A 14,500-nucleotide genomic window follows, 5' to 3' on the forward strand; every position below is an offset into this window, starting at 1 on the left:
TATGCCCTAATATTTCATAAAAACAACGTTACAGTCAGTCACTTGTTGACTAGATTTGGGTACAGTTTTTAGGCTACTGTAGAATATACTGCCACATCAAATAAGCTTTTGTTTAGCAATTTCTGCTCATATCTAACACATATATATATATATATATATATATATATATATATATATATATTTGTCAAAAATAAAGTCATAGACTAAGATGTTAGATGTTCCAATGTTGGCTATATTCAAACTAATGAATACATATGATAAAATGTAGGCCTATAATCTTTTTTTCTTTTTTTTTTACAAAGAAAGAGTACACTTGAAATATTGTTGAAATTGTAATTATTGTTGTAATTGTAACATTTTTAATAAAATAGCAAAACATATTTACAAGAGAGATGTAAGCGAAATCTTAAATGGTCAATATAAGTCTTCTTCTAAATACATCTTTTGTCCTTGCATTGTGGCTCAGTCAGTGTCACACCTGAAAGAATGGCTCATTAGGCAGAGTCATTATGCAGAGTGGGTGGGACATTGTAATCTAAGGTGTAAACTACTCCTCCCCCTCGCATAATGGCTTTCCAAGCAAAACCTGTTTTACACTATTTAAATCAATGTTTTTTTTTGTGAACGATAAAGCAAGACTATTTTCACATAATTTTGAAGCTAGAACTCAAAGGGACAACATCCATTAGTCAAAAGTCTTGTGGACACATATTTAATATGTGTTTTGTGGTCTTAATTCAGCAACTTTCATTTTAATTTTTTCCAATAACCACGCATAAACATTATTCTCTTAAAAATACAAACATCTACATACAACTTGCTCGCATATTATGGTAGCCCTGTTTGTGCTATATAGAGTGAATTTACACCTTTGCCATTAACATGTTTATAAATAACTGAAAAAAGCACAAATGTCAAGGCATGTCAGAACATCTCAAGGGCCCCAAAAACACCTTGGTCCCCAGAGGGTTAACATGTAACTGTTAATCTTCCCTGCCAACAACAGAGGATAAATTTCATCTCTAAAAGAAAAACTTTTTTAGAGGCTTATCTTTAGTTAACCAAACTCTACAGCTGTTTAATAACTTCTTCTCTGAACGGTCTGCATTGGTTCTTTGAATTGAGTGAAACTCACCGAATCGTTGGTTGTACAGAAACATTTCGTCTGGAACTCAGTCAGCTTTGTTGAGATCTTTGAGCTTGAAGTTTCAAGATTCAGTCTGGAACTCAGTCAGCTTTGTTGAGATCTTTGAGCTTGAAGTTTCAAGATTCAGTCTGGAACTCAGTCAGCTTTGTTGAGATCTTTGAGCTTGAAGTTTCAAGATTTAGTCTGGAACTCAGTCAGGCATTGAGATCTTTTTGGAGCTTGAAGTTTTCAATCTGGAGGAAGCTGGAAAGATTCAGTCTGGCAATCTTTGTCAGATCTTTTGTTGAGCTTTAAGTTTCAAGATTCAGTTCTTTGAGCTTAAAATTATTTGAGTTTCCTTCGTCTCCATCCGGGTCACAGGATGGAGCACAGGATGGAGCACACGCACATCTGTTGGAAAGTTTTCTTTCATCGACGCAAGACCAGGAGACAGTTGGGATCACGTTCAACAGAAGTTATTCTTTATTGAGAACTCCGCTGTACGTGGCTGCAGGAATCCAACATAATCTAACTAAGGGGACTTTACATGGTGTCTTATAGGCATTTTAGGAGGAGGGACTTTTGAAGGTGGAGACAAATTCAAACAAAGCATGTAAATGAGTATACAGGTTAAGGTAACACCCTAGACTGTGAGGGTCTGGCCAATCCTAATTCAATCAGCATAAGGCTCCAAGAGCCATTTGGGTCCGAAAGCCATTTGCAGAACAAAAGGTGAGATTCTCAGTGAATCATTCGTGTGCTAATCCCATCAGTCTGAGTGATAAGGAGAGAACAGGAATTGCAACTTTGCTGAGATCTTAACCTTAAAAGATTCTTTACCATGATGTTATGTACAGAAGCATATTTGAAATAGATTCTTAAATTTGTAACCCTTCACCTGCAATAAGCTGAAGTACAAGTTTTGTCATTCAGAAAGAGTGATGTTTTTGTCATTCAGTGTAATGCAAATTATCTGTTACACCACAGTATCATCCATTACACTGAATGACAGTATCACAGTATAGATAACAATTTTAGCATCCTATTTATATTACATATAAATGAGGAATGTTTAGCACTGACAAATATGTGTTAAACTTAATAAATATGACTATTTTAATGCATTTTGGTATAGTTTTATTTGTGTCGTTGCCTTATTTTAGATGCCCATGAGCAGAGAGAGTTGCTAGGCACTGTAAAAAGTAAAAAAGCTGAAAAGTAAATGCAGACCCCGTAGCATGGGTGGCACTCTTAAGGCCTGTTCACACCAAGAATTAAAAATATAAAGATGACCATAACGATAACTAGATTAGCGTCCACACCAGTGAACAATAACACTCTGTTTATTCTAAGCATGCACTGCAGTTTTGTCGTCTCTGCTGCTTTAAATGCTCTAGCTCTTTGAAGTGGAATGGACTCTGATTTGCTGTCAATGTTTTTATCAGTCATCAGCTGGATAAAAACCTTTCTGAAAGTTCCTCTGTGCCAGTGTTCCGTTGTGTTCCGTACTCTGCTACTATTTTATATTTAGAATGATTTTTAGAGCTATATCTTTATCGTTATAGTTATTGTACTTGGTGTAAACGGGCCTTTAGCAAGGAAGCGAGAAAGGTATTGAGGATTGCAATAGTCAGAATAATAGCTTACCGATATTTCTGAACAGAGAGAGAATTAAGGGAACAATGACAATATTCTCTCCCTTTTTGGCAGACTGTCATTCAGAGTAACAAACTATGGTCATTCAGCGTAACATATATATTTATGTAAAAAATAATCAATGTACTTATTCTGACCTGTACTTATTAAAATATATAAAATAATATGTGATGATATCAAACTAAATTGTATGATGATGCTTGAAAACCCCTGTTTTCGTCTTTGACCCATATATGTATATATTATTTGCTTTATGTGGTATGTTTTTGCCTTATGGAGTGCTGTTTGTTCATTATAGGGCAAAGTTTCCAACAAGCAGGATGACGTTTGGATCATGACCAGACTTATCAAGCAGCTTACAGACATGGGTTTTCCAGTATGTTAAATCCTATTTATTCTGAAAGATATGTCGATTCCATAATTAACAAGACGTTTCAAATATGTATTTTTTAGCATAACAGTTTGTTTTCTTTTACCTGGTATAGAAGGATCCTGCAGAAGAGGCCCTAAAGAGCAACAATATGAATCTAGATCAGGCCATGAGTATGTAGTTCCTTTTGAAGTTAACCCATAACAGCAGACAGACATGCAGTGAGTCATATGATCTTGGTCTGGAACAGTAATTTTGTACTTGCCTTTCCCTAGGTGCTTTGTTGGAGAAAAAAACTGAACTGGACAAACGGGGGATGTGCATGTCAGACTACAGTAATGGAATGAATAGGCCCATGGTGTGCCGACCCACAAACCTCTCAAAAGACCCCTCACTGGAACGTGCCCCCTTCCTGGACAAGGTATAGCCTTGTCTCAAACTTTTTTGAGAATTTATTTGATTGAATAGATTGGAGAAAAAAAGTCCAATACATTTTTCTGGACTGAAGTGGCGAGAAATTTGTGCCGGGTAATTTTTTCAACATATTTTCTGGTCTCTCAGGATGGTAGGCTGTCAGATGATGCTTCAACCTCACCATTTATGCCTTCTCCTGGCCTCAAGCACCCACTGGCCAATAGCAGCCTCCCTAGCCACGGTTTGGGTGGGGTCTCTTCTGGCCTGTCCATGCAAAACTTGAACAACAGACAGGTGAGTGTTTTGAAATATCTGCATAGGGCATCGCACACAGTAGTTTTAAGTTTAGATGCATGCATTTAACATAGTCTGTGCATCTGCATTGTCTGGTATCATGCCCTAACATTTGGTGTGATGTTTGCACAATATTTACTTATTTTTTTATTTTTTTGAAAAGTCTATGTATTTATTAATTTATTGTTTATTTGTAATTATTTACTTTGAATCTGAAAGCGGTAGGACAATATGACATTGTATTGAGGTCAATGTTAAAAGCACATTATTTGAGCAGTCAAAAAATGTTGAGCTCCCCAACCCTCCCTTTTCTGTTTCCTAGATGCAGAATGGAATGTTCGGCACTAACGGAGCAGCACAAAATCGGGTCATGCAGCAGCAGGCCCCGCCCCCTCAGCCACCAGTGCCACCTCTTAGCTCCGCTCAGCCTACTCTACGTGCTCAAGTGCCTCAGCTTCTCTCCCCTCAGGTGGTGCAAATTACACGTGTCATTTCAAATTCCAGTGAACTCCATTTAATATAAATAAAAATGTTCAAATATAAAAAAAAAATTATATAGAATATACAAATTTGAATTGATCGCTGCTTATTGAGTGAGTCATTGAATGATTAATTCAATCAACTTGTTCAAAACGGCTAATTCCTTCAGGAACAGTGAGCAGGTCTAGCCTAGAAATCTAGACGCACCCTAGCGGCAGCAAAATGTATTTTGCAGCCAGGGTAGTCCAGAAACTCTCCATAGACTTTCGAGCTGCAAAAACCTAAATTGGGTTACCAATCACGTCGCGTATAGAGTAGGCGGGGCGGGCTTAACATAATGACGACAAAGTTGCGACGGTTACCTGGCTGCGACTTGAAAACACTGAATGACGGCTGCTGCTGGAGAACAGTCTTTCGAATCGGCTTTGGCCGCGACTCTGGAGGACTTGGAGTTAAGTTTTTCTTTGAGAAAAGAGCAAAGAACGGCACTGAAGTCATTCTTAAAAAAAGGAAGATGTGTTCGTCGGTTTGCCGGCCAGATATGGCAAAAGTTGAATCTATGATTAGCTCCGCTGTTGGGAAAACGCTCTGGTTGGTTGAAGCGCTGTCCTATTGCGTGCAGAGGGAATTTGAAAGACAGACGTTTATCCCGCCCCTCGGATTAAACCGCGTCTATGGTGAGTTTCCAGACCTAACATCTTGATGTAGGTCTGGCTTGCCAGGCTAGAGCAGGTCATTATTTCATTCACATTATTATGATTATTTCGAAATTGCTTCTGGCTCTGAGATGTACTACTGTCCTACTTTGTTTGGATTTACTTTCATGACAAAATATTCATAATATTAAGTCTAAAAAGTCACTTAATATTAACTTCATGTTTATTGAACTGTTGTGTAAAATCTAAATCACACTTGCTATCTTACTGATGTTCTAAGAAAACGTCTCTGGTTACCTGTGTAACCCATGTTCTCTGAATAGGGAACGAGACGCTGTGTAGCGATGGCGCAATGGGTAATGCCCTAGGGCAGTCCTGATTGTCTGAACCCATATAGAATCACTCCAATTCATTGGCTGATGGCGCGGGCACGTCCTCAGGACAAACTCAACCAGGACAAAAGCGAGCAGTTCATTCGGAGAGAACCCGGGAACCAAGGGCCACATCCAAATCTAGGTTATAAAACTTGATAAAAGTGTACCGAAAAGACCAACCTGCCGCCACACAAATATCCTCCAAAGGAACACCAAGAGCCTGGGAAGACAGAAGTGAAGGGAGCTTCCACACCTCATAAGCCAAAGAAATTGCGCCTCTCACCCAATGAAATATTCTGTGCTTAGAGGCATCGAGCCCTCTGCGGCCGGCCCCAAAGCATACAAACAACTGAGATGACTTGCGCCACTGGCCAGATTGGTCCACATATACCTTTAAAGCCTGGAGAGGGCAAAGCAAATGGAGTCTCTCTTCCTTCGTGTAGGAGAAAGGAGGAGGACAGAAAGAATGAAGCACGACCTTTTGAGAGCGAAAGGTCGTGGACAAAACTTTGGAGACACAACCAGGCCTGGGTCACAGAAGCACTTTCACAAACTCCGCGCAAGGCTCCAAAAAGAGCCTGCAGATCTCCCACAGGCTTGAGAGAGGCTAATGCTTACAAGAGCACCACCTTGAGCATCAGAATCCGGTCAGGAGTTGACTCTAAAGGTTCGAAAGGGGGTTCCAATAACCCCTTCACCCGCAGCCTCCATATCTCGGGCCGAGGATGCCAAAACCTGCCCCGTAGCTGAGACAACATCTTTCCTGTTTGGAATTTCCCACAGGGACCCCTCAACTTGACCGGAGGGGATGCATATAGTCTCAAATCTGGCCATGGATGAGCAAAGGCATATATCCCCAGAGGCGTCGGATGAGTCAGGGAGAACCACAGAGGACAGGAGCGCTGGGGCGAGAGAGGGAGAAACCGACTTGCTCACTCTCCATAGCCTCAGCTCGAAATCCGATCCCGAGGCCACGGATTCATGAAGGGCCTCAGCCGCTTCATTGGTCACAGAGCGATGGAGACGAATCCTTTTCAAAGCAGGCAAGCCTCCTGCGCAGAGTTTGCAGAGCTGCGCAAAACTTGCTTGCATGTGACAGGCCGAGGCATTTCACATAATTACCGTGTGGGTCGTCACTTGCAATGAAGCGAGAGCACGGCGGCTTGCAACAATGCAGATCCATTGTGCTTCACAGAGAGGAGAACAAAGCAAGTTCCACTATATGCGGTCGCTGAAGCACAAAAAGAGAATATCCAATCGAACGACGCTTAACTAGCAATGGCCAGATAAACCGCTTCTTCTGAAGAACAAAATCTGAGGAGCCAATAAATTGGCATGATTCTATATGGGTTCAACAATCAGCACCGACCAAGGGCATTTCCCATTGTGTCATCGCTATGCAGCGTTGAGTGAACTTATGAAGGAGAACAGCACTCTTTAGCATGTTTGATATCACTTTTTTTAAGTTATAAATATAGCAAGAGCTCATACAGGGGCATTTTTGGTCTTGATGTCTTGAATTTTTGGGGCATTTTTATTAATTTGGGATTTTAGGATTAGCATTTTTGCCAAAGCCCCGTTAATTTCCAACCCTGGCCTACATGTCCATTTACTGTATTATTATTAATATTAATATTATTATCATGCAAAATACAAAAAAAGCTATTTAAAATTTCTATTATGCATTATGAATGTTCATGGTACAAGGCCATTTTTAAATTGAATGTCACTCTATCGGTTACTCTTGGAGGTATCACTGATGTAAAGTGAATTAGCAATATTTAAGATTTTGGAGGTCTCTAATATAAGCAAATTTGTGACATTTACCAAAAGGTCAGATTTCCTTGCTTCCACTAAAACATACAAGATTTATTTCCCAGGTGAAAAAGACATACAATTAAATATATTAAAAATGTACTTGAGTATGTTTTTAGTACAATCAGAGACAATTTATATAAGAGACATGCCACTTCCTCAATCCTCAATAGAACTATATAAGGAAAACCCGTAACGGCAAAAATGGCGGTTGTATGAACATGTCCCGCCCCTCCCACTGGAAAGCCAATCATCTGCTTTTAACAGTCAAGCCGCGAAACATTTAAACCTATCGTCTGGTTCCACTGACGCATGCGCACAGTTGAGGTTTTGCGACAGCGGAGACGATTTGGGGACAGCGAGTTGTTGTGTGTGCAAGATCAGTGACAGGGCGAATATTTAACTGAAAGAACCAAATGGAAAGGACAAGCAGAGAGGGAGAGCCCCGGTCACGCGCGCGCACCCTCTCTCTCTCTTTCCGAAGCCAGGCGAAAGTGTAAACAAGACTTCACCGTCTCCAAATTAAGCGCTGTCTTGCTCTCTCTCCCGCACGCATATTAATCAAAATAAAACGACATGATGGTAAAAGGTCGGAAGACCAAAGTTTCATGTTGGAGCATTCGGAGATTTTTTTTCCCCTGAATTACCACTGGGTGTGAATTGTGCTAAAATACGTTGCCTTATCTTCTCTGAAATGCGTTCCGCACATTCAGCTGACATAAAATTACTCTCTAAATAAACGAAAAAACCTATCCAGTGATGTAATGTTTTCTGTGTTGACACTAACCTTGTGGGATGTCCATGTCCTAACTGCTGGGATAATCACACAACCGTATGACACGTCCAATTTGTGAACTAATGATTCATTTGAACCGATTCATTTTAATGAATAGTTAAAACAACTGATCTATACAATACATTGTTATTACTGATAAAGTGCAAACCTGCTTATATTTAAATAAAGGAGAACAATATTGACATTGAATATGCACAACTCCGGCATTCTGGATAGAGACGTAAATGAAGTTGGTGTCGTGAACCCTTGCGCATGCGTAGTAAAAGTATAACCTGTGGGGAAAAAGGCGTTTTAAACCTTATTTTGGGGCAAAGTCATCAAACTTTTTCAGCGATTTTTATAATATTTTACTGCTGTTTCTATACATGCAGTTTTATGTCCCAGTGACCAGTGAAAGTGCAGTTCTGACTCTCTGCCCATTCATTTAGATAGGAGCCTGGTCTTGTTAGTCTGAAATAGCTGCCCGGAGGCGTTGTCAAGATGGCGGCCGAGTGGCACGACTTGCCTAAAAGGACGTTGGTACAATACAAATATACTTTAATGCATTTTTAATACATTCAACAGTTTTTCACCTGGGTTGGTACATTCTCAAAACATGCTGGATTACATAGATTGTCAGGTTTTGCACACACCTGTGTTTCTTTCATTATTATTATTATTATTATTATTATTATTATTATCATTATTATTATTATTATTATATATTTTAATTTAATTTCAAATTTGGGGTTTGTTTATTTTTTATTTAATCAATAGGTTCAAGCACAGCTCCTACAGTTTGCGGCAAAAAACATTGGACTGAATCCTGCACTTTTAACCTCACCAATAAATCCTCAACAAATGACCCTGCTGTACCAACTACAACAACTGCAGGTGGTAAGTCACACAATTCACTCTCCTGCTCTGCTGTTTCCAATGAATACCAGCTATTTCTCGTCTACCCTCTGGCCTGTCTGCAGGGAGTGAGATGATACTGCTTTCTGTGTAAATAATGACCACATCTGCCTTCTACACTATTTTTCTTTCTTTTTATTTCTTTTTCTCTGTATTTCTCTGTATGTTCCTCTTTCTCACCTTTTGTCTTTTTCTCTCTGTCAGGCATATCAGCGTTTGCAGATTCAGCAGCAAATGATGCAGGCCCAGCGTAATGTCTCTGGTCCCATCAAACAACAAGAGCAGCAAGTATGACACACTAATTTTACAAAAAAAATGGGGGATTTTTTTTACAGTTACAATGATTATAGTCCTGAAATATTAGTTAGTGCTTATCTTTTAATGACTATGACAAGTAATATTAATTTCCATATACAGTGGAAATGATTATCTCTGTCGTTCTCTCACGCAGGTTGCACGTACAATCACAAACATGCAGCAGCAGATCCAGCAGCACCAGCGTCAGCTGGCCCAGACTCTGCTTATGAAACAGCAGCAGCCTCCTCCTTCCTCTCACATCGGCCTGCACCCAAACCTTGGCAAGGCAAGCCTGGACACCTTCATGGGTCACCCTCAGAATTCAGGCCTCTCCGTGTCAGACCTGCAGACCAAAGATCAGCAGGCTTCTCCAAACTCCTTCAGCCCTTATACACTCTGTAAGAGAACAAGCCACATATGCCTGCATGCTTATGCTTGCTGTGTGTTTTTAACACTATTTTACAGTGTCCATGTTATACATGTTCCATATACTTAGTAAAATAATAACAATAAATTATGTATAATTACAAGCAACTAACACTGAACCAAACCACAATGGGCTTATTAATATTAAAATTAATATTTCTAAGCAAATGATTGTATAGTTACACTGTAACAAGGACACCTCAAATTTAAATTGTAAACTCTTTTTGAACAGTAGCTTCTGATAGTTGATAGTTCTTTGTCGTAATAACAGCATTGTTTGTAAAAAAAAAAATATATATATATATATTTTTTTGTATTCATCCTTTTTTTTTTTATTATTTGGATTTTGTCTTTTGTTTTTCTTTGTGTGTGTACGTGCGTGTGTGCTTGTGTGTGAAAACTAGTGCATTAATCTGTTTTCTCTCTGTCACCCTCTGTAGCTGGTTTAAACCCGAACATGAATGTAAACTGTATGGAGGGGGGAGGTCTATCTCTGAAAGACCCTCCTCAGCCTCAATCCCGACTCTCACAATGGACTCATTCAAACTCCATAGATTCCATGACGGCTAGCGCTCAGCACATGGAGGCAAACCTCAATAAACATGGTATTAGTTGTTTCACTACTCCAAACATATTATGGGCTTGAATTTTGTTAGTTTTTTAATGTAATCTAAAATGTCAAGACAATCATTTGCTAACCTCTAGGTCTAACATCCTTTTAAAGACATTTACTTACACAAACAGCATTCCACCCAATAAAAACACAGCAATATCTTTAATCAAACATCAAACTCCAGACACTGAGTCACTTCTGTCCCTGAGATTTGCACATTTCAAAAGGACAGACCAAACTGCCTGTCAAGTTAAGTGCTTGCAGACATTCCAGAGTTATTTTTGCTCTGAGTCAGCAGGGCCTTTTAAAATATGATCCTTCCTTGGCATTGATTCTCAGTAAAACTTGCCTGAACTGTAAGTCCAGCCAAACCGCTGGAGTTTACTGGAGTGAGTTCAGCCGAGGACAAAAGCTCAAGCCTGTAATCTTGAATCTTATTATTCAGATCATGTCTTTGAAGATGGAATATGTTTAGAGAGGCAAAATAGCAGTTCAAATATTGGGCATCAAAGTATATATCTGAGTATGGGTTGCTTAGTCTCTGAATATTTTATTACATGAGGTTTTTGGTTAGAACTTTTTGTGATTAAAGAGACTGTTCTTTTGTTTCAGGTCCAATCTCTGCTGCTCAGTCCCATATGCCTGTCGGAAAGAGCGCAATGGAAGATTCTTTCAGCCCATATAATCTGATGTCAAGATCTGAATCCCCCACCAGCACCTTGGTGTCTCCTGATAGCTGGACACAGGGCAAGAGTCCCAATGAGAAAATCTCTAGTGGCTCTAATATCAACTGGCCTCCAGGTGAGCTTCAGTGGCATATTATAATTTAAAAACAATGTTATTGCTATTGATCACAGAGATTATAGGCACTGAGTCTTTAGTAAATTGTTGTAGAATATTGTAATTATCATCAATATGCAGCCGGACTGTATTTACCAGATTCAGTGAAACCCAATTTGTCCTTGCTTTCTCTCAGAATTCTGCCCTGGAGTGCCATGGAAAGGTCTGCAGAACATTGACCCTGAGAATGACCCCAACATGACCCCAGGAAGTGTTCCAAATGGCCCCACCATCAACACCAACATACAAGATGTGAATCGCTACCTGTTACGTGACAGGACTGGAGGTGAGGGATGATTGATAGCATACTGTATGACATAAGATATAACAGAGATTGTTAAATGGTTAATGAATGTTGAACTCTTTTGCTTTTTAATTAAAGTTTAAACAAAATTCAGTATATTAAGGAGCATTACATAGTAAATTAATTTCACTGTTTCTGCCCCCTTCTGCTGTCCACTTGGGACAAATGCTCATAATAGCCTTGTCCCCATCTCAGAGTGGGACTCTGTCATCCTCGAGTGAGTGGTCGGTCAATGCCTATAATTCATTTGGTCCGTCCTCTCAGAACGAGAGGGATGCTGACAACCCAGGTACAGCCCTAAACCCTAAATGGGCCACCCCCCAAATCCTAGACCTCCTTACCTTTTTTTGAACCCTGTCCTTACACCTGGACACTCAGGTCCCTCACAAAGTGTTCTCCTAAAACCCACATTCTCCCTTGTTCTATTATACTTTTACTGTTTTAAATGTTGATAATGGCCAGAGACACTAAAGAAGTGTATCATGCTCACCAGGACTGCATTTTTAAATAATCAAAAATATAGGATAGTATAAAATAAAATATAGGATAGATAAAATAGTTTTCTATTTTAAATAAAATATTTAAAATGTTATTTATTCCTGTGACGGCAAAGCCGAGTTTTCAGCAACCATTATTATCCACCATTACCACTGTCACATGATCCTTTGAAAATCTTTCTAATATGTGATGTTCAAGAAAATATTCTTATTATTATCAATTTTGGAAACAGTTGTGCTGACTTCTGAAGGATCAAAGAATCATGACTGCTGAAAATTCAGCTTTGCTAATAAATTACAGTTCAGTAATAAATTACATGTTAAAATATATTTAAATTGTTATAACCTCCCCTAGTATAGGGGTAAATAGGGAACGACGAACAACATGGAGAGACTTTGAAGCTAGAATAACTTTTTTTTTTTTAAGCAGAGGCTCTGTTCTTTCTTTTGATATATTGCATACATTATATATTGTTCAGATATTCATACAACAAAATATTCTGGGGGCCATGAAGGTATTGCAAAAACAAAACGCTGGTGGGGAGAGTTAAAGGCAGTGAAGGATGGTGCTATATAGCTGCTGCTGTTATTAATTTGTCTCTCTCTTTCTTCCTCTCCTCCGTTTTCCAGGTAAACTCTTGGAAATGAAGTCTACCTGGTCCCCTGGACCCATCTCCCACACACAGGCGTCTTTATCTCATGAGTTATGGAAGGTTTCCCCAGGGACGCGTAACTCCAGTGCTCCCTCTCGCCCACCTCCAGGCCTGACGAACACCAGGCCTGAATCCCAGAACACCAGAACCTCCTCCACCTGGGGAGGAAACTCCCTTGGCCTCAGCCAGGGTTGGACTAGCTCTTACTCCTCAGGTAAACCCTCAGTCCACCAGTGTGGGACAAAGCAGAAAAATCTAAGTTACTTGTGAGGTGCTTCTATAGTGTGGTCTGAACAGTCACCCCTCTGTCTATATGAAGTTGTGTTTTTAGAGTTGCAAATGGGCAGAAATCAAGAATTCAGTGGAAAATATGCTCAGCTGCAACGTGTTTTCCAGACTAATCTTTTCTTTTTGTTATAGAAGGGGGAACTTGGAGCACTGACAGTCCCAACAGAGGAAGCAGCTGGCTGGTGCTGAGAAACCTCACTCCTCAGGTGCATAAAACAAATGCTTTTTAATACTGTAAAAACTAGTAGAATCATTCAGATATCATACTAGTTTTTACAGTACATCATACTCGTAAAGTATTTTTTCCATGTTTTTTTTTCTTTTTCATATAACATGAAATCTCAGAACTGCCACTTTTTATGTAACAAATTTTTTTTTATTTTTTTTTGCATTAGCATTTAAAAATCACTCCCATTATACATATCTAGATGTATTATTTATACTATGTTATGTTTATTTTAAGCTTCATGTTGCACTGCAGTAGTTTATAATACTACTTCTATGAAAAGATGCTCTAGACAGATATTTTTGACCACTGCAATATGTCTAGCTGTTTTTTTGTTGTTGTTTTTTTTAGCATCTCTCACATATGTACCACATTTTAAGATAATGTGTCAAGTTAACAGAAGTTTTGACTTGCAGAGCACCTCATCAATGTGAGTATCGAAACATTGGGCCAATTAGAAGTAGCTGTGGGCAGGCATATCATGAGCTTGTGTTTAAAGTTGTCATTTGTCTGCAGTATGTAAGAAGAGTTGCTTAGCTCTAGTCAGGACACTTTCCAAATCTGCTGTTTGGCTATTTCTGTTATTAAAGGCTGTAATACACTACATGAGTTTTGTCAGGATTATTGGCCCGATTTGCAGTCTGTAACTATTAACACTAGTTACCGAAAGTCAGAACCAGTCTGCTGATATTAGGAAGTCAGAGTTGACAAATTTAACAGAAAATCGCATTGTGTATGATGGACAGAGACTATGAAAACAGCTTTGACTTAGAATCCAGCCTGAGAATATCAAACATATTTTGAGCTGATTTTTATTTGTCATTCGCCTCCTTGCAACAAGGCTCATGGTTTCTCCGCGAGTTTGTTGTGTTCGATTTGTTGTGGTAGTGTGTAATCCTCAGTTGCTTAGTGTATGACCTGATCACATTTTAAAAGTTGTGTAGTGTATTCCAGCCGTTGTGCTTATTTTTGCGAAATTCTTCAAAGAAATTCTTCTTAAAAGCACATTTAAAAAAAATCGCATTCTGTACTGCACATTTCATTTATGTTTTTAAATGCAAGAACACAATCTGTCTGACAGGCCATTTAAATTGCACTTGCATATGAATAACACCAAATGTAATAACATATCTATGTGTGTGCATCAGATTGACGGCTCCACCCTACGGACTCTGTGCATGCAGCACGGCCCTCTCATTACCTTCCATCTGAACCTGACGCAGGGCAATGCTGTCGTTCGTTACAACTCCAAGGAGGAGACCGCCAAAGCCCAGAAATCCCTGCACATGTAAGACTAAAGGCTCTACTACTTCATACTTCTCTGAGTACTTTCATAGAATGCTCCAGAACAGCTTTCATTTAGGATGAATAATGTTAGCCGTACATTTCTTCATTTTTTCCTAAATTCAAATACAACATTTTCCCTACATCTACCCTCTAGATAAGTGTGTATGACAACGTCTTTCTCTCTTCAAACTGAT

General features: G+C 39.2%; 1 protein-coding gene across 2 annotated transcripts in view; it reads left to right on the plus strand.

Moving 5' to 3' along the window:
* The window catches only part of tnrc6c2 (trinucleotide repeat containing adaptor 6C2), an 82,465-nt gene that overhangs the window by 64,174 nt on the left and 3,791 nt on the right, over positions 1-14,500 (plus strand). The window contains exons 8-22 of one of the 2 annotated variants that reach the window (XM_081380833.1): positions 3,081-3,158; positions 3,268-3,325; positions 3,428-3,573; positions 3,714-3,860; positions 4,183-4,329; positions 8,738-8,857; positions 9,080-9,163; positions 9,327-9,570; positions 10,039-10,203; positions 10,824-11,012; positions 11,188-11,337; positions 11,534-11,644; positions 12,483-12,719; positions 12,926-12,999; positions 14,168-14,307. In XM_081380833.1, the coding sequence (XP_081236959.1) occupies positions 3,081-3,158; positions 3,268-3,325; positions 3,428-3,573; positions 3,714-3,860; positions 4,183-4,329; positions 8,738-8,857; positions 9,080-9,163; positions 9,327-9,570; positions 10,039-10,203; positions 10,824-11,012; positions 11,188-11,337; positions 11,534-11,644; positions 12,483-12,719; positions 12,926-12,999; positions 14,168-14,307 (2,090 nt within the window). The remainder of the gene's footprint in view (positions 1-3,080; positions 3,159-3,267; positions 3,326-3,427; positions 3,574-3,713; positions 3,861-4,182; positions 4,330-8,737; positions 8,858-9,079; positions 9,164-9,326; positions 9,571-10,038; positions 10,204-10,823; positions 11,013-11,187; positions 11,338-11,533; positions 11,645-12,482; positions 12,720-12,925; positions 13,000-14,167; positions 14,308-14,500) is intronic. The other variant, XM_081380834.1, reaches the window with a different exon arrangement.

Source organism: Scardinius erythrophthalmus, assembly GCF_964197995.2.
Source record: "Scardinius erythrophthalmus genome assembly, chromosome: 12".
Classification (NCBI taxonomy): domain Eukaryota; kingdom Metazoa; phylum Chordata; class Actinopteri; order Cypriniformes; family Leuciscidae; genus Scardinius; species Scardinius erythrophthalmus.